This window comes from Populus euphratica, unplaced genomic scaffold (genome assembly GCF_000495115.2).
Source record: "Populus euphratica unplaced genomic scaffold, PopEup_1.0 scaffold92.1, whole genome shotgun sequence".
In the NCBI taxonomy this organism is placed as follows: domain Eukaryota; kingdom Viridiplantae; phylum Streptophyta; class Magnoliopsida; order Malpighiales; family Salicaceae; genus Populus; species Populus euphratica.
Window position 1 is genome coordinate 83,208 of NW_011499974.1, and position 19,448 is coordinate 102,655.

The following is a 19,448-nucleotide window of genomic DNA, read 5'->3' on the forward strand; positions in this document are numbered from 1 at the left end:
TCAATCATCAATAGGACTATGTACAACAAGAATCAAAGTATCTTGTACCTCGTCTGTAGTGGCGTTTGCAGAATCAGCTTCAGGTTTTTTCAGTTTTATGCAACTCCTCATGAAATGACTAGGTTTGCCACAATTCCAACATTCAACCTCCTTTCTGGGTCCAAACTTGCTTTTACTTCTGTACCTAGATTTTAATCTGCCTCTGGATAAGCCTTTGTCTTGTCTCCCCCCTCGAGTGTTGATGTTTGGAGCTGAACCTGAACTTGAGCTTTCACTCGAGTCTTTTCTTCATACTTCTTCAGCTAAAATCAGGTCTCGGATGTCATCATATTTCAATTTGGATTTTCCGGCTGAGTTGCTTATAGTTGTTCTCATACTTTCCCAACTACTTGGAAGTAAAGCTAGCAAAATGAGTGCACGAATCTTATCATCAAACTCAATCTCAACAGATGACAATTGATTTGTGATGGTGTTGAAATTATTGAGATGCTGTGTAACAGAGGTGCTTTCTGTCATCTTCAGGTTGAACAATTTCTTCATCAAGTGCACTTTGTTATTTGCTGAGGGCTTCTCATACATCCCAGACAATGTTTCCATCAATCTTGCTGTGGATTTCTCTTTTGTAACATTATGAGCAATTCTTCTTGACAATGATAGCCGGATAATGCCCAAAATCTGTCTATCAAGAATTTGCCAATCTTCTTCTGACATGTTTTCTGGTTTGCTCCCCAATAGAGGAAGATGAAGTTTCTTCCCATATAGATAATCTTTAATTTGCATTTTCCAGTATCCAAAATCTGTTCCATCAAATTTTTCAATTCCCGCAGCCTTTATTTCATCTGCCATTTTTAATATTTCTCGAATTCGAATATGCAAAATCTGACCTACAGATGTGTCCGAAATGTCCAAAAATGTTGGAAACGACATTGAGATCACCCAAATCGGATTTCGGATGGCTCAGATTTTATCAATCAAACTTTTGGATCACTGAACGTTGCAGATGCAGCCATGTGTCAGGAGGAATAGTCTTGTGCCACACTGGATCAAAACCCAGAATGCTGACGTGGATATAATGATATGTCTGACACGTAAGATATGCGGGCCCATAATTATAACGTGGCAGATCCACGTGGATTTTTGGCTGGCGTGGTTGTGATGACGTGGCAGCTGACTGTGAAGAACTGCTTATGTGGCTGCCGACGTATCGGGTCAACCCGGTTCAGTTTACATGAAATCGGGCGAGGAAGATGCATGGAGAGCGTGAGGCGCGTCGGTGCGCGTGGGTAGTGCAAACATCGGTGCGTGCAGGCATGCAGGACATCGGTTCTTTGCCGGGTTTTCACCATTGGATTCCTCTCGTCTTCCTCTTCACGATGGTATGTTCAAAAACACGTTTTGAGAACTTTGATTTTTGAGTTTGGATCAAACACCCTCTTTTTCAAGAACAAGCTCTGATACCAGTTGTTAGGACATTCAAGCATTCAAACACACATCAATTTACATGGTTCGGCAACTTGCCTACTCCATGGAGCTACTGGTTTGTATTAATCAAGCTTAGAAACAATACAAACAACAAAACAAGGAGGAGGAGAAAAAACTTCTCTACTCAACTCAACTCTCACTCTAGCTCTCTCTGTGTTTCTCTCTGATTCTTCTTGTTATCAGCTCTTAATGACACCCTCTATTTATAGCTGATATGGGAGACAATCTTCTTTCTTTGGTCAATTATGGTGGGCACCGTTTTCTTTGTTTAGGCACCCACCATTGACTCTCACCATGCAGCCATGTTTGACATGACTGCCACCTATCATATTGTGTCCATACATAACAAGATCATGACAGTTTATGGATTTCTTAACTTGTATAGTGATCAAGTTTCAGTTGAAAAATATAGTTTATCTTTCTAGTGTCGATTGTTTCAAGGTTGGTTGCTCTGCGGGGATTTCCTCGCCAACAACTGCAGGGGCCTTGCTTTATCCCGCAAAGAAAGAAAAGAAAGAAGGGGAAATCCTATTTTTAAATTTCTTTGGAGCTTAAAAGTAGGAATTGATTGATCCGATATGGAAGATCATTCAATATGTTGTAGCTGATGCAGTTGACCAGTTAAGTTCACTCAATACCATCAACATGGTAACACTGCGGCAGAGCACTATCCAGGGTGCAGCTTGAGAGAAAAACAGTTTGTAGAAAATTGAGCCAATGCTGTGCGAAAAGAATCATTGCTAAAACATATTTGCCTCTTTTTATTAATGATCTTCATCGCTACAATCATTCTCTCACTATTACAAACGCAAAACGCAATCTGTACAATAGCTGTACACAAACCATGCAAACTAACAATTAGCTTTGAAGTTCATTTTGATGTATGCACATGCTTGAAGTCACTTATGGTCCCACGGAAAACGGAGTCCTTTAAGCAACAATTTGTTCTGCCGTTTTTGCAATGTCTGCAAAGCATAAGCATATTATGAATGGGATTTGATGAGTCCAAAATTTTGGAAACCTGGGAATTTGAAAAAGCTCCCAAAGAGGAAACTTCTTGGTGTCTGCTGGGGAAATTTCGGAGACATATTTAAAATTCCCTTTCACCTGTATCACGGTTTGTCCCATTTGCTGCTGGATCAAATAGATAGTTTTAGGTTCAACAGGGTTGCCAGACACATCTGTGACAATAAAATTATGTTTTGCCTTCCCATTCTTTGCCGAAATTTCTGCCCTTTTGGGGCATAAACCGTTCTCACGAAGTATCCTTGTAATATCTGAGAGAAGTCCAAAATGATCATCTGTGAACAGCTCAAGATGTAGTCCCTGCAAGAGGGCGAGCAACCTGAGAAGATGTGCTATATGGACTGGGAAAATATAAATCTCCAAAAGAGGTGCAGCTATACCTCTGTTGCTCGCCTTTCAATGGCTGCCTGAATACACTCCATGACACGTTGTCGCTCTGCTTCTGAGCTCACAGGGAGTCCATCGACATGTCTGATATAGTATTCCTGCAATCATATAAACTGTCTTCGGCATTTTGTACAAATGAAAAAAAGCCGCTTCTTAGGTCATAATTAGGGACTCCACTGAAAGTGATCATGTCTTTGAATACCTGATAAGCTTCATCACTGCCAGTATTGACTGTTCCATGGAACACCAGATATTGCATGTCTGTTAGAGTGCACACGGTGTCAAACAATAGCTTTGGCCGGTCGACGGACCTCGCTGTAACGACAGTGTAGTCTCTATCGGGACAGTCAGATACTGTTACGGATGGCCTCACGCTATTGTCATCCTCACTGAGAGGCCTTTCAAAATCCCTGGCAGCAAACATCATCTGGTGCAACCTTCTCTCTATATGTATTTCCCCAGGAGAAGAAATGGACACTGTTGGCGTCCTGTAATCGCCTAGACCTTTCAGGACATTATAAAGAAGTTCCTTTATCAGGGAAAGCTGCCTCGGGTCTTCAATTGCAGTTCCAGTTGACTGGTCTGTAACGTGTATGACTGCTGCTGCTCTAGCATTGTGTGCCCAAATCTCCGCATTGACGACATTGCAACTCAGGTCAGTCAGCACTGCACATACTTCTGACAGCAAACCAGGCCGGTCAGTGCCGGTCAGTTCAATTAAAGTATGCTCTTTAGAAAGAAGCATCTTCCCCATTGATGTAACCGCATATGCATCAGTCTCAAGAGCCTGTAAAAGCAAGCAAAACAGTTACAAAAAAAGATTTTGATATGACAGAGAGAATAAGCGAGAAAATAATTACCTTCTCTACGCAATTGAGAATGCCTTCATCTCTAATTTTGTTTCCACCATCATCAGTCACATGAAACACTGAAAATCGAACTCAACAGTCAAATTGAAGGAAGAAAGAGGGTATCGTTTATTTGAGAAGAGTTTTCAATTAACTGTACCATTCATGAACCACCCTCCATCAGAAGACATGTACGCTTTTGTTATTACAAGGTTTAGGTCCGCGAGAGCTTGAACAACTTCAAGTAGTGTACCTTGCCTGTAGACAGTATCCACCTAAATAAAGAAAGATAAAAATAAAAATTAAGACTATGGATAAGAAACAAGTGGATAACAAAAAACATGAAAGAAATCCTAGATGGATAAACATTCTTGCATTATTGAAAGTTCAAGGTAATTTAATTACCTGAATGACTGTGGCATGCTCACAAACATCATTTTCAATCACAACTCTGAAACCACATCGGAAGCTAGGGTCATGTAATAAAAAAATCACTGTACTCTCTCCTACCAATCAACAGATGGGAGAGGTATGAAATACCTTGGAGAGTTCATTCTCCTTACAAGCTTCGCATATGCATCATCATCACCATCACGGTCATCCATTTCTGGGTTTCCTTGACCTTTATTAGGAATTGAATAAGAAGCCACCAGAACTCTCACGGTGCCTAATTAATAAATCCCCAGTGAGAAACACAGTGGAGTGTTGAGGCCATTTATAGACAGAAACCCGAAAGAATACTCCATTTATAGAAAGAAGAAACCCGAAGGTTGGTTACGTGAAAAGAACAGTTAAGGTTGCCATCTATAAAACGAGGGAGAGAAGAAATTTCTTGGATTCCTGGGAGTTGTCTTTTTCTTGGATTCAATTTCTCTATCATTGATGGACTTTAGGATATAGCACGTGGCTTGGCATTCTTTGAAATGTTGTCTCGTTACAGCTTTGGCAAGTTAAGAGTTGATTTACTGTCCATTGAAATAACAAGTAAGAAAGTTCTTACGCTACGTTCACATTTGACAATTCCAGGTAAGGAGAAAAAAAGAAGAAGAAGACAACATATATTTGATCAGTTTTCCATTGCCTTTGTAATAAATTCTGATTCAATATTCGGCAATGGCCAATGGCAAGGGTCTATAGCAAATCTGGAACTCCAAGAATATCCAACAAATATCCAAATTATTTTTTAAAAAATGGTGATTTCTAAACGGCCACACTTGAGAGGAGTGTTTTCAGACAGTGGATAAGGATAAGAAATTCAAGGTACGAAGAAGACCAAGCACCAGAAGCAAAGATGAAACAACGACATGTTGAATTGACTGAGTACATATCTTTGATCCGTGCAAAGATATACAAAGCTGCGATGGCAAGTAGAGTGATAGAGAAACAATGAACGTGGCAACATTCAGCACTGATACTTGTGTGATGATAAATCCATCAATTTTTCAGTTGTTTTTAAAAAAATTTTAATTTAAAAATATACTAAAATAATATTTTTTATTTTTTAAAATTATTTTTAATATCATTTAAAAATACTAAAAAATATTAATTAAATTTTTTTTTTATATTTTTTCTAAAATATTTTTAAAATATAAAAACAAACATGGTGATATGTTTTATTTCTTTTTATTTTATTAGAAATCAATGGTACATAATAATTAGGATGTGATTAGTGAAACAATATTATTATTTTCTAATGAAAGACAAAAAATTCATCATCCGTTTTTCTAAAAACCAAAATCTATCCTTTCACAAGAAAGTAAATAAAAACTGCAACTGTTTTCTCATAAAAATCAAGACCATAATTTATAATAATAATAATTTTAACATCATATTTTATTTTTAATAATCTAACCATAAAATCTTAATTTTATTTCATTCACACTAAGAATTATTTTATATTGTTAACTCAAAAACAAGAAAATCCTTAAATTGTATTTTATAATAAAAAATAAATTTATAACACTAAATAAATATGAAAAATATAAAACAATAAATTTAATTATTTACATTGTTAAAAAATGTGTGTAAATAAAAAAATATTTTTTATTGTTCACGTGTTTTTTATTAAAAAAAAAAAAGAAATTCGTAAAGAAGCTCTAAAGTATATTTTTCAAACTCAAGATAAATTCAGAAAACTGAAAATTATTTTTTAGAATTTTAGAATAGATAAATATTGTATATAAAGAAGAAAATTATTTTTTTTCTTAAAAAAACTTGAGATATTTTTTAAGGAATGCTTGAGTATTGAAATGTATCTTTAATGATTTATCACGAAGTTTCGTTAGATTTGATGAAAGGGATGTCTCCGTAACTAGCCATCTACTTTCTTTCTTTTATTCACGAGGGTCCTTAGAATACTTTTGGAAGCATGTGAATGAATCCACCTTCTTCTAGAATTGCACGTTAATCCACTTTATTAGTTCTCTCTTGCTTTTTCAGGTGACTGAGATAGTGTTAGATATTGTTTTTTTTTTTTTTTATAAAAAAAATTATTTTTAATATTAATACATTATAACAATTAAAAAATATAAAAAAATTAAATTTTCTAGAAATACACGCAATTTCAACAGTATTCCCAAAGAAACGTCATGCTCCTACAACATTTTATTAACCTAAAATCAAGCATGATTGAAAGAAAAAAAATGTTAACACACAAGCATTTGATCCCCTGTTCACCTAAAACCAAACACAATCTAATTTGAGTGGCAAGAAATCTGGGGCAGCATCTGACCTCAAAAACGTGATTTCTTAAAAGCAATGGAGTTAATTGCAGAAACAGAGAAGACTAATTATCTATGGTGAGACTTCAAGATGCAGACCTCCACTTTGGACTGCAACATTCACAATGGAGTTGATGCTTAGCAAACCGTGAGAGCTAAAATACCATCTACCAAATTGGGAAGTTGTCTCTAGCTGTCAGGAGTACATTTTCTTAGTTAAGAGTCGGTCATTAAGAGGTGCACTAGAGTTGGTTGAATGCTTAAATCTAAAGGCCTTAATGAGGACAGAGGGAACTGTCTTGATACCCTTCTAATCAAGAGTTGGATTTGACATGGGTGGTTTGTAGTGGAAGTTGACTGTTTAAATCCTTGGACAGTATTATGTGCAGGTTGGATATGGTTTTTATTGCTCGTTTTGCATGCCTTTTTGACACTCTCTCGAGATTGAAAAAGAGTTCGATATCATCCACAGGGTGACTCCACTTTACCAGCAACTAAGAATTGATGCAAAAAGTGATTGAGCACACATTTTTCCATTACATTTTGCCTCGGGCCATTGCTAAATTCCCTGCCTTGCTAGAGTGAGCTGTAAGTTATTTTTGCACAGATTTCTCAGCTAGCTTCTAAATCTTAGCCGAGAAGTTTGTTGCCATATGTCCTCATCTCATCAGGAGCCGAGAAAGTGTTAAAGACCGGCAACCTAATGAAATGAATTCCAGATTCACAACCATGTCTTGCACAGCTGGAATGTTGCTCTAGTTTCCAAAATGATTAATTAGAAGGATTTATTCAGGTTTTAGTGGGCTCATTATTGGAGCTCTGATGGATTTTAGGGGCTGGTTGCCAAGCCACAAGCCTTCACACCGGAAAACAGGACATAGCGGTACTAGTTTACAAGATTACTGACCTTGTAATATTAACGATTGCTAGTGATAATGCTCAAAAAGAGCACTGCTTTTCAGATTAATTTAAGGGACAACTTACAAGCTCTTATTAGCTAGAAGAATGAAGTAAGATTACACAATCTTGCATAGCTTGTTACACAATCTTGCATAGCTTGTATCTATTAATAATTTAGGTAGCTGGGCGAGGCAACAACTTCACCTTTTAAGTTTGATATTCGGAACTGGCTTTTGTGTGTGGATAATTTCACCCTAGGCAAATGCAGAATTTCCCCTGAGACCCAGTTGTGCAGGTTGCGCTGAGGAACTTTTCCTGCAAGGCTTTTTTGCAATCGGCAATGCACTGTGAAAGCGTGCATGGGTTTAGTTGGATGCTAAATGCACACTCCACAGATTTTGGACCCAAAACCAAGAACCCTAGCACCACAAGGACCACAAAAACTGAAGCCAACTTCACTCTGCCTTCCATTTGAGAACTTGCCTGAATTTCCTCTCACTATTTGCCCACGCTACTCTTGTGGCTAGGTTACTGAATTTTGTTGTCTTGAAAAGGACAAACACACCCTGTTCATTTATAGCGAGAAATCCAGTCTAGAATGATTCCCCATTAACATGAAGAGCATTTTATAAATCATTGAGACCGCAACAATCCTGAAGATATACCTTTAAAATTGAAGTGATTGATCATGCTATTACAATTTAGTGTTGTGTTCTGACTTCTGCATCCACCAAATACTAGCGTTAGCCTCTTTCCTCCAAGATTAGCGAGTCTCAACCAATTGGAGATGGGCACACCGTCCAAATTTGCAAGAGTTTCTTCCACGTGTAGACGATCAATTCGAGCTTCATTCACCAATCACTGCCCAACATTTCATATCTGTGAGTTGCTAATCTAATGGTTGGTGCCGCAATACTTTGCCGACGAAAGTCTTGTGTACTTTATGGGTCGTGGCCTGTGCGTACATTAAAGACATGAAAATTTTTAATATGTAAGGTCCATGCTTTTTGTGGAGGTTAATAAAACTTGATCTCGTACCGAATAACAATCAACTTGATTCTTTTTGGAGATGTTATAACAATCAACTCTTTTATTTTCTCATGCATACTGGAAGTAGGCCTCTCCTATGCAGCCTTCTTGAAATTCCTAGGTGCGGAGGAGAATAGCCAGTGGGCACATCATTCCATGGGACTTTAGGACAGAGCACCTTGAACAGGAAACCTATCCCTACCCATGATGGCTCCACCAAGTGCCTGTCTCCACGGCAAGCGCTGTCCACAATTGCTTTAGCACAATCCTCTGTTGATTCAATTGGGATGCTTTCTATTTTAACCTGACAAAATGAAATTAAGAAACAATGAGAACACAGAAGGGGGGAAATTCAATCTGTGTAAACTAGTACCAAATCGAAAGCAATAATATTGCTCCAACTGCAAATTAAGCGGTTCATAGCAAACAAGATATATATAATTATTGTAATAAATTAGATAGTGATATCTTATCTCTGAGAGTAGCCTAGCGACCTTTGATCGTAGCTCGCCTGCGGTAATTTCTGACTTCACAAGCCCAGGATTCACAATTGTTATTCCAATATCTGAACCAAATTCAATCCTCAGTGATTCATACAGGCTTATTAAGGCTGCTTTGCTAGCCTGAAGGCATATTAGACACACAAACTGATCAGTTGCTCAAAGTAAATGGAAGACTCAAGATTTAAATCTGTTCACTCAGAATGTTTCTTACACCGTATATGCTTGCTCTTCGGACTATGGAAACGTCCAGCAGCTGAAGAGATGACAATAATTTTCCCTCGACTTTTTCATTGGTATGGAACTGCAAAACAAGTGCCATACACTGAACCCCATAAATTTATGTCCAACAAAATACATCGAACGTGAATTCTCTTCATCTGACAGGCAACTTTAACAAATTATATATGATACTCATATTATTCTTTTTCACAATCCATATAGTTGTGTACGTTAATAATTTAAATCATTATTAAATCTGTTCCGGTTTAATAGGTTAATATAAAAAATATAAGATCACAAGTCATATTTCTATTTAAATCGGATAAAATATTATCAAACTCATTTAATCTAATCGTCAGGACCAAACCCAACCAATTCAACAAAAAAAAAGAAAAGAGTGTGATGTTGTGTTTTAATGAAAATCAGTTTACTTGTTGACATGTTGATCCGGTTATCAAGATGCTTTTATTAGTTCCATAAGTCAAAACAAATATGATTTAATAATAATAAATAAAACTTAATAAAAAGAGAGATATGTGAAGATCATCTTCAATCATGTACCACTACAGAATTCAAATCAGATATGTTGGTAGCTTCTTCTAACAAGCAAACACGAAGAATCCCAGCATTATTCACCAGATGATCCACTGCAGCATTTGTAGCCAATGCATCAACACAGGATATAATACGAATTAAATGGATCTCAAGTTTTTCTTCTAAGGCAATATTCAAAAATTGAAAGGAAACTCTACTTACGCTGTCCAAAATGTCTTATTGCCTCATCAACAAATCTTCTGCAATCTTCAACCTTGGAAACATCTGGCGAACCCATCTTCCTGGCTTCACTTGCAACTCCTCGAAGACGATCTTCTCTTCTAGCAACGAGTGCTAAACGAGCTCCTCTCCAATTGCATATTGGTATGCAATTTGCTTAAAAACAATAAAAAAATCAATATGTATGTTATTGCACAACGTAGGTCGGGTATAACAGAAATAAACTTTGATCGAAGATGCTCCAGTTATAAGTACTACTTTTCCCGTCACGTCTTCGCTGTATGCAGTAAATCCTTTTATGAGACCAAGAAACTTGATAACAAGATATGGTGGCAAGATTAGAAGAAGCACAATGAGTGCTATAGGAGGAAGTAAAATATTCATTGACTTTCTAGTCATATCCATAGCTTTGCAGCAGTATGGAGAAGCAGAATTGTTAATATTTCCCTGCTGGAAGCAAGGGCGGAGCTAGGAATCTTTTTTATCCTGGGCTACGAACAAATAAACATAAATTGTTTTTCAATATTCATTATTAAATAGACACTCTGATTGTTTTTTATCACTTTACTAATAATGTATTCATTATGAAAATTTTTGTATTATAAATCAAAGGACAAGCTAAGAAACCATACTCCATGTTAATGGAAATTAAGCAGGTGATAAAAGATATGGTAAGTGTGTGAAATATCATGAAGTTCGCTTGAGTATTTATTTATTTATTTTTATTAATGTGAATATCTGGATCAGTTTATATATATCTCGACTAATCCTACGGGTCCTGAAGTTAAGGACTATATAAATCTTTAGTAGTCTTAAGATTTGTGGGATTCGAACTAGTAATTTTTAGAGAGCAAACCTAGAGCCTGACCAATTAGGTTACACTCCTCATGGTTGATTGAGTATTTATTTGCTATCATAAGATGGGGGCTAAAGAGTAGAAAGCATTTGGGAACGCGGTGCAATAAAAATTAATTTTTTTGGTATATTTTGAATCATTTAGATACGTTGATTTCAAAAATAATTTTAAAAAAATAAAAAAACATTATTTTGATATATTTCAGCATAAAAAACACTTTAAAAAATAATTATAACCACATTTCCAAACTTATTTTTTTAATTTTATTTTTAAAATTAAATTTTTTAATGTTTTTCTATGAATCAAATACATATAAATTGGGATATATAAAATGGGTTCTTTTATCCGGAATAGAAAATCCTAGAAATTTATTCATTGAGTAAGAAGAGAAATTAATGAGATGTTAAAGGTTAAGAAGCCCAATGAAAAGGTACGAAGCTAATAAGAAATAATGCAAAGGAAATATTTACATATCCGAATTTGAAAAAAAATAAATAAAAATACTATACTTATAATTATAAGTTAAAATATTATATTTTTTTAAGATTTATTTTTTTATCTCGGCTACAGCCCCCCTTAGTCTTCTATGCTCCTCCGCCCCTGGCTGGAAGGGAACAAGAGAGCATGTTTATATTCCTGTCTCGATGAATAAGTCAACGTATATGCATGGTTAATTTTAATAAACATTTTCATATATACGGATCACTAGCTAGAGCGAGCAGCATGCCATGCATCGCAATCTTCTTTATAACTGGCCAGCCGACCTAACCTGCTGTCCCAACTCGCCTAAACTAACTCGATATGTGGTTGATAACATCTAGCCGCAACGAACTCAATATTAGATTTGGAAGGGGTACTATTTAGTTACTTAATGACGGGCGAAAGAAAAGGACAGCCCTGTCCTTGGTAGGCCTTGCCCAGTAACAAACCCCCGCGTGTCATTCCTGCCTCAGCCTCACCCCTTACTGTGCAGTATGATGACCTTAATCAAGTGAGTGCAGCTTTGCAAGCTCATGTGTGAAACAAAAACTTTAATGAAAATAGGAGAGAATAAGCATACAGTAGCTGGTATAATAATAAGAGTTTGAAATTAAAAAAATTATTTTTTTATAATTTTAAGATTGAATCTTGTAGTTATTAATATAATGGCTATTAAATACTTATATAATTATTAATTTTAAAGCTCATAAAATTAATTGAGATACACGTAAGCTGATCAAAATACTCATATTAATAAAAATAATAATAATTTGAAGACACAAGGTTTTTTTAGTTAATGTAATTGATATAAGGGATGAGATAATAATTAAGATATTTCGTTTTAAATACAAGATTTCATAAATAAAAATTAAATAATAAAATAATATCATATAAGATTGATAAAAAATATTTAAATGCTCGTACAAATCTCTATAAATAAATAGCTTTATTATAGACATGAAAAAAAAATAATTTGGAGATACAAGATTTTCTTAGAGAGAAGTTTTTTAACCATAAAAACTCTTTCAAAAACTCCCAAGTCTTCTTCATTAAATTTAAAAGTAACAAAACTTAAAATTTTAATTATTTTATAAAAGTTTTTCAATAATATTTTTAAAGACAAATTAAAAATATTTTTAAAAGTATTAAATCATCAAATCTTCTAGTTTTGAGAATATTTTAAATAAGGATTATATATAGTTATATATTTTAATAAAATAAAATATTTGTATACATTTGCTGGTTTAATTTTTAGGTATTGAAATTTATGTCTGCAACACCAGCAAGATATGTCTGGATCTTGATCAAGCTCTTATTTTTCCTAATAATCTACAATATTTCTCCAGTCCGGAAGCATGCAATCACAATCGGCACTAATGAAATATGCTGAAGGTTGAAGCTGGCTTTGAATTTTTGTTACATGTAATGCTGACTGGCTTTCTGATTCATGCTAAAAAAAATTAGAACGGACACCAACTAATTTGGAGATGAGATTTAGGCAACTCATTCTTGAAGTGAACTTACTAGAGCATGGTTAATAACCAAGGACCAACAAAATTGAATCAATAAAAATGGACACTCTCAGCTTGCTGATTAAGGAAATGACAGCAGGAACTGAGAATTGCAGCTCCAAAATGATCATATTCTAGCTGCAGAATGAACTAGCAATGCCTTTATTTTACTACAGCGGCAAAGCTCTGCATTTTCTTAGGAGAAAGAAAAACATGAAACAGAAAACCAGTCTGCTTGAGATCTCAAAATTGAATTGAATTAAAGCTGAAACGAGCAAGACAAATTTCTTTGCCTGTGAACTGAGACCACAGATGTTCATGCTAGTCACTTTTCTTCGAAGTCCTAGCTGCCAATACCCAGTGCAAGTACCACTCCATCACTTCAGGACAAAGGACCTTCAGCAGAAACGACATCCTTGTCCAAGACGGCTCTACCAAGTACCTGTCTCCTCGGCAAGCACTGTTTACGATTGCTTCAGCACACCTTTCAGTTGACTCAGCCGGGACAAAGTCCATTTGAGCCTGCAGAATATTACATTTAAAAAAACTGTTGAAGAATCATCTTGCATGGACGAATTTAGGTGAAAACATGTATTGAAAAGTATTTTCCAACAAAAATTGACGAGACGAGACATGATTTACAGATCAAATACTAGCATTTGACTAGGCCTTTTCACCATAGAAGTCTGTAAGTGAAGTCAGTGAGCATGTAACAATTTAATAGATGATGAACATGATATTTCTACCATCATTTATATCACATAATCAATTAAAATCAGAGTAAAATTCATTCACCCAAAAAAAATCACGCAAGAACTGATAAGTAAACAGAGGAACATTCATCTGTCGTTTCACGATTTAGTTCCTTCAGATATACCTTTGATATAAAATCACCTTGGGTCATTTCTGACTCAACTACACCAGGAGTGACTATTGTTATTCCAATATCCGGACCAAATTCAGCAGCTAGTGTCTCATAAAAACTTGTTATGGCTGCCTTGCTTGCCTGAAGCAATTATAATATTGATAAGTTACTCTATAAATGACTGTTTCACTGGCTGAGTGTAGCATATATTAAGGGCAAGTCTTACACAGTAGAAGCTCATCTTCGGTACTGAGCACCATCCAGCAATTGAAGAAATCCCTACGATCCTCCCTTTGCTTTTTCTCAGGTGTGGAATAGCGAAACGAGTGACATATACAGAACCCCAGAAATTTATATTCTGCAAGGCACCAAAACGGATCCTCAGAAAATTTTCTGGCAACGCAAAATGTTGAAAGATGAATTTTGTAATTTTAAGTAGGTAAGTAATACCAAGAACATACCATAAGTATTGCACAATCCGAGATTTGCTTGCAATGCTCAAACATGTCAATTTGAATAATACCAGCATTGTTCACCAGATGATCCACTATTGTATAAACCCCGCGAGTCATTGTAAATCAACTTTTTTGAAAAAAGAAAAAAATTGAAATTGAAAGAAGCTCCTTACATCGGCCAAAATGATTCACTGCCTCAGTAATAAACCGCTCGCAGTCTTCAACCTTTGAAATGTCAGTAGAGATGACTATAGCATCCGGTGATCCCAGCATCCGCGCTTTATCAGAAACTGCTCGAAGACGCTCCTCTCTTCTGGCAGCAAGGGCTAAACATGCTCCTCTCCTAGCATACTCATATGCAAGATACTTCAAAAATCACAAAATACAATTAAGAGCATTAGTATGTTACAATGGTAACAAGTTTCCAACGTTTTCGTTTGGGAGTGCGGGGTTCTAGGTCTGCATAATATGATGGACATTTAGATCTGTGCACAGAATGCATACCAACCTCGCCAATGCCTGAAGATGCCCCAGTGATTAGAACTACTTTTCCAGCCACCTTTTCACTAGTTATATATCTTTTAATGCAACTTATAAACTTGAAAACAAGAAACGACGGCAAGAAGAGAAGTAGCAGTGTCAATGTTATAGGAGGAAGTACAATGTTCATGACCTTGTGAATCAAATCCATGCTGTGCTAGCTTCAGTAAAGTCGGAGAGCAAAGGCAGAAAGAAAGCAATTCCTGTTTCTTGTGTGGCTGAACCCAGGTTATTGAAAAGATTTGTTGCCAATATCAGAATTTTTGCTTGAAAAGCTCTTCTGCAGTAACTGAACGTGATTACCAATGAACTAAAATCAGGCTTCACCAGTTTTCCGGATCAAAATTAACAGAACCTATTTCAGTGGAAAAAATATTGCACACTTGCCTTCATTTACGATGAATTATAATAACTAAATTAAGATTTTGCTCTTCACTAAAAAAAATAAAGAACTGGTCTGGTATTGAAGGTAAAAAAAAGTCTTTTTGTTGTGAGGTCTATTTATTATCATTCTAGAAGTTTGAGCATCTCGGTTTTTTTTTTAAATAATTAAATTATTTAGTTACTTTTAAAAGAAAACACATTAAATAAAAAAAACTTTGGCCTAAGGTTTTTTAAACAATTCCTTTCGCCATATTGTTTTAGGAGTGATTTGATAATTTAATTAATAAAAAATTCTTAGGCTTGATTTTAGGGGCATATTAATTATTTTACATTGGTATTTTTTGCAATACCCATATGGTTTTAGGAGTGATTTGATAATTTAATTAATAAAAAATAATAAGCAAAAAGAAAAGCTACTAGCGTGTTTATTGAACGCACCATACCATCTTCGGGTGGTGAATGTGTTGGCTTACAGGGGTGAAAAACTAGTATCGGGAAGCAAACCTTTCTAGGCAGCGAATGTCGTTTAATTACAAGTGATTTGGTGATGATTGACTTCTTCTTTTTTTCTCATTTTTATTTGGCTTTTGTGTTTGATTGCACATCATTCATTATATAATAACCCTTTTTTTTTTTAGATTTGGTTTATATTTTTTAATTGATTTTTTAATTTTAATTAATTTAATCCATATTTTTTTAATTGAATTTTTTAATTGATTTATAGACTTGAGTTTTTTTTTTTTATTTCATCCTCCATAATTCCTTTTCACTTTAGATTGGGTTTTTGTTTTTTTATTACTATTTATTTTTATTATAGATAATTTTTAGAATTAATACATCCCTCTTTATTATATTTGTATATCAAATTTTATCTTTATTTTTTATTGCTATTTTTAACCTTGGCAAGTTTTCCATTCACGTGTGTGTATATATATTATTTTTTTTATTATAAATATTTATATAATGTTACCAATCTTATTATTCCTAAATGTATCCATACAAGCGTGTATAAATTATTTATTCATGAGTTTTATAATTTTTATTCAAACTTGGTTTCATCATCATAATAAGTTTCTATTATTAAAAAACTATGTTTCTAATAAATAAAAAATTCTTCAACAAAATTATGAAACAGGAAAGGGAATTTGTAATAAAAAAAGAAAAAAATCTTTAATTTAAGTCCTTATAAGTTTTACAAATATTTTTTTTAATTTTTATTTATTTTTATTTAATAAATCATGTTGCTAATAAAAGAACTGTTATTTTCAAAATTAAAAAAATTACATGAGATTAGATAATTTTGTCTACAAAATATTTTTTTCTAAAATTCTAATCAGTGTCATTCTCATGCCTTGCTTCGACAAAATCTTGCCTTGGGTCAATTCAGACTCGATGAACTCAGGTGTCACAATTAAATACATGAACATCCGAACCTCATTCAACTCTCAATGTCCAGAAAAAACTGAGCACAGTGGCTTTGCTTGCCTGAAGATAAACGAGTCAATGTCAGAACTGAACTCGTATGCAAAAGGGAATGAGAACTATTAACTCGAAGTAGATGCTCATTCCTGGTGGTGGTAACCACTAAGCAGAGGAGGAAAGGGCTCCAATATTGCCGTATTTTGGAGGTGTTTTGGTAAGAAAATGGATTGAAATTCTGCTCTCTCTCTCTCTCTCTCTCTCTCTCTCTCTCTTTTTTGAAAAGATTGTCAGTTTTTTTTTAGCCACTAGAAAATACATATAATGCATCATCTGATTTTTCTTTTCAAAAACAATTGGGGTTAAAAAAAAAAAAAAACTAGTGATGCAAGCCTTAACAAAATAGACTAGGGGGTTGGCCTAACAAAATTTTTAAAATTAGTGTTTTTTATATTTTTTAAAAATTATTTTTTATTTATATTTAAATTAATATTCATTCTCTTTTTTATTTTGTTTAGAAAGCTTCTTTTAAATAATAATTACTTTTTGGTTATTTTGTATGTTTTTAATTTTTAAAGAGGTTTTTTTTATTCATCTATATATAATTTTTTTATATTTTGTATAGATAAATTTTATTTTTTAAAATAAAAATTATTTATTTTCAGATAATATTTCTAATTTGTATAGCTTTTCATTTTTTTTTAATTTTTTTCAATCAATTTAAAGTATGTATCTTTTTTTTTATTATTGTTTGATTGAATAAAAAAATTATTTTAATAAATAAATTTAGTGAATACAATCGGAAAAATATCTTGTCTTGTAAAATTGAATATTTTGATCTATACCTGTCTCTTGATTTTGTAGTTTTATTTTTACTTATTGTTTATAAACTTTATATTTATTTATCAACACACATAATTCTTAATATATTTTATTACATGTATCCATAAACTTCTTTATTTTCACTTGGAAATTTTTTTAATTGACAGAAACATCTGTGTATATAATTTTTTATGTTGAAAAAAAAAATAACACACTGTAAAGTGTGAGTCAAATATCTAGTAGAAACTCTAAATTGTATGGAGTTTTTACTCTAGTAATCCACAATAAAAACCCTAGTTTACTCTTATATAAATCATTCATTTAACTACCAACGAGGGGTAAAATAATCTTTTTAATAGGACATACATGTCATTGACAAATTATTTGAGGTCATAATGGTTTTTTTATATTATTTAGAAACATTATAATAACTAAAATAACAAAAATAATGAACCGGTGTCTTAGCGCTTTATTGACATTTTTATTTTTTAAGCATAGTTGAATTATTGAACTCTTGAAATCAAGAGAATTAAAACTTCATTACAATGGCCTTTTGGTTTCTTTACTCTTAGTTCTTTTGTAATACTCACATTAAATAAGATTTAATTTAGTTTTTTGGCTTTTTAAGCATAGTTAAACTATTTAAATGCCTTTATAATAAAAAAAAATTTAAAACTTCCTTGCAGGGTATTTTAGTTTTTTTCTCTTGATTTTTATGTGATACTCATATTGAATTTGGAGCAATTTGATATTTTAGCATAAATAAAATATTAATAAAAAAACATTGTTAATATGTGCACGTAGATTGTTGCATATGCCTTTCAAATGATGCGTGTAGCATTATACAACCATCAAATGTCATTGTCTATGATGGTTTTTAAAGTGTGTTAGTGTTTTTTTTCTAATGATATGGCACATGTAGGTGGAAGTGTGAGATCGTTTATCGTTAATGAGCTTTTTTTCTTTTTCTTTTCTCTTTCTTCCAAAAAATTTTTGAAGTTAACCCTGTTTGTTTTTGGTATTTCAGTTTCAATTTTTATTCTTTTAATTTATGATTTTTGTTATTTTTTCTTTATATAAAGGCTTTAATTATTTTTAATTTAGTCCTTTATTTGTTATATTTCATATATTATTTTTTCAATTCGGTCCTTATTATTATGAGTTATAATTTTTTTCCTTGGCCTTTTTGTAATAGTCCTTATTATTATGAGTTATAATTTTTTACCTTGGCCTTTTTGTAATAGTTTCATTGGTTTTCATTTTCATCTTTCAATCTAAGTTTATGATTTATTATTTTTTCTAATTTTGTTCTCATTGATTGATTTTTTTTCCTTTTGTTAAAGTTAATTTTCTTTTCAATTTAACTCTCCAATAGAAAATTTTGGTTTTCCCTCTAATTTATTTTTATTTCAATTTTCACCCTTAATATTTTAATTACCTTTTCTTTTATTTCAAATCCTTTTGTGTAATTGTTTTTATTTTTAATTTTATCCCAAAGCATTTGATTTGTTAGGGATCGGCTTCGTGGTTTTTCTATGTATGGTGTTTCTAGTTTAATGACCCGAATCACAAGTTTAAAAAGTTAACGTTAGTCAACACCTTATTTTTTTGGAATATTTTCTTTTCTAATTTCATCATTTGTTATTAATTTTTTTAATGATCGACTTTGTAACTTAATTTTTTCAATTTCTTTTCTATTATATTATTCTTATTTCATGACTTTAGTCATTAGTTTTGTAAATTAGCCCGATTTGACTCTCTTTATTACTTATATTAAATATCTACCACGCTAACTCAGGTTCAATTGGATAAGTTTTTTGTCTCTTTTTAAAAACCATATTCCAAATATTTGGAGATAAATAATAGGACCTTAACAAAGATGATATTTGTCTTAAATGAAGACGGTGCATTGGTTCCTAAAGATCAAGTTGGTAAGGAAGAGCATGATAAAGAAGACGAATAACAAGTTGGTGATGATAAATTTGCTAATGTGTTTGAGACACCATCTCCAACTTCCTCTCCTAAAGATGTTGGTGTTAGCTCATGAAAATCTAAAATAGATGATCGCCTAGTGATTAGTACTTAAAAGTATATTTTTATCATGGTTTTATATCATCATTTTGCACTTGAAGTATCAATAACTCCTTAACTAAAACATGTTTTATAATAATATATCTAATAATATAAGATAACTTTAATTTGTGGTAAATGTTCATTTTAAATACAGG

General features: G+C 33.2%; 1 protein-coding gene, 1 long non-coding RNA gene and 1 pseudogene across 2 annotated transcripts; all 3 read right to left on the bottom strand.

Annotated features, from left to right (window-relative positions):
* Positions 1-2,219: 2,219 nt before the first annotated feature.
* Positions 2,220-4,509, bottom strand: LOC105139385 (uncharacterized; annotated as a pseudogene).
* A 3,946-nt stretch (positions 4,510-8,455) lies between these two features.
* Positions 8,456-9,193, bottom strand: LOC105139386 (uncharacterized). Its single transcript, XR_844965.1, has 3 exons — positions 9,107-9,193; positions 8,887-9,015; positions 8,456-8,696 (listed from the first exon to the last, which is right to left on the bottom strand). It is a non-coding gene; the product is annotated as an uncharacterized LOC105139386 (long non-coding RNA).
* Positions 9,194-12,780: 3,587 nt separating this feature from the next.
* On the bottom strand, positions 12,781-15,046 carry LOC105139387 (11-beta-hydroxysteroid dehydrogenase-like 4A). Its single transcript, XM_011045798.1, has 6 exons — positions 14,564-15,046; positions 14,229-14,421; positions 14,062-14,147; positions 13,827-13,958; positions 13,613-13,741; positions 12,781-13,257 (listed from the first exon to the last, which is right to left on the bottom strand). Exons 1-6 carry the CDS (start codon positions 14,744-14,746, stop codon positions 13,057-13,059), a joined length of 924 nt encoding a protein of 307 aa, XP_011044100.1. The 5' UTR covers positions 14,747-15,046; the 3' UTR covers positions 12,781-13,056.
* Positions 15,047-19,448: the final 4,402 nt, after the last annotated feature.

Coding starts and splice junctions, on each gene's coding strand:
- LOC105139387 (XM_011045798.1), bottom strand. CDS start 14,746: ATGGATTTGATTCACAAGGTCATGAACATTGTACTTCCTCCTATAACA. Junction 14,422..14,563: donor CATCTTCAGGCATTGGCGAG/GTTGGTATGCAT, acceptor TGATTTTTGAAG/TATCTTGCATATGAGTATGC. Junction 13,959..14,061: donor CGGATTGTGCAATACTTATG/GTATGTTCTTGG, acceptor GGTGCCTTGCAG/AATATAAATTTCTGGGGTTC.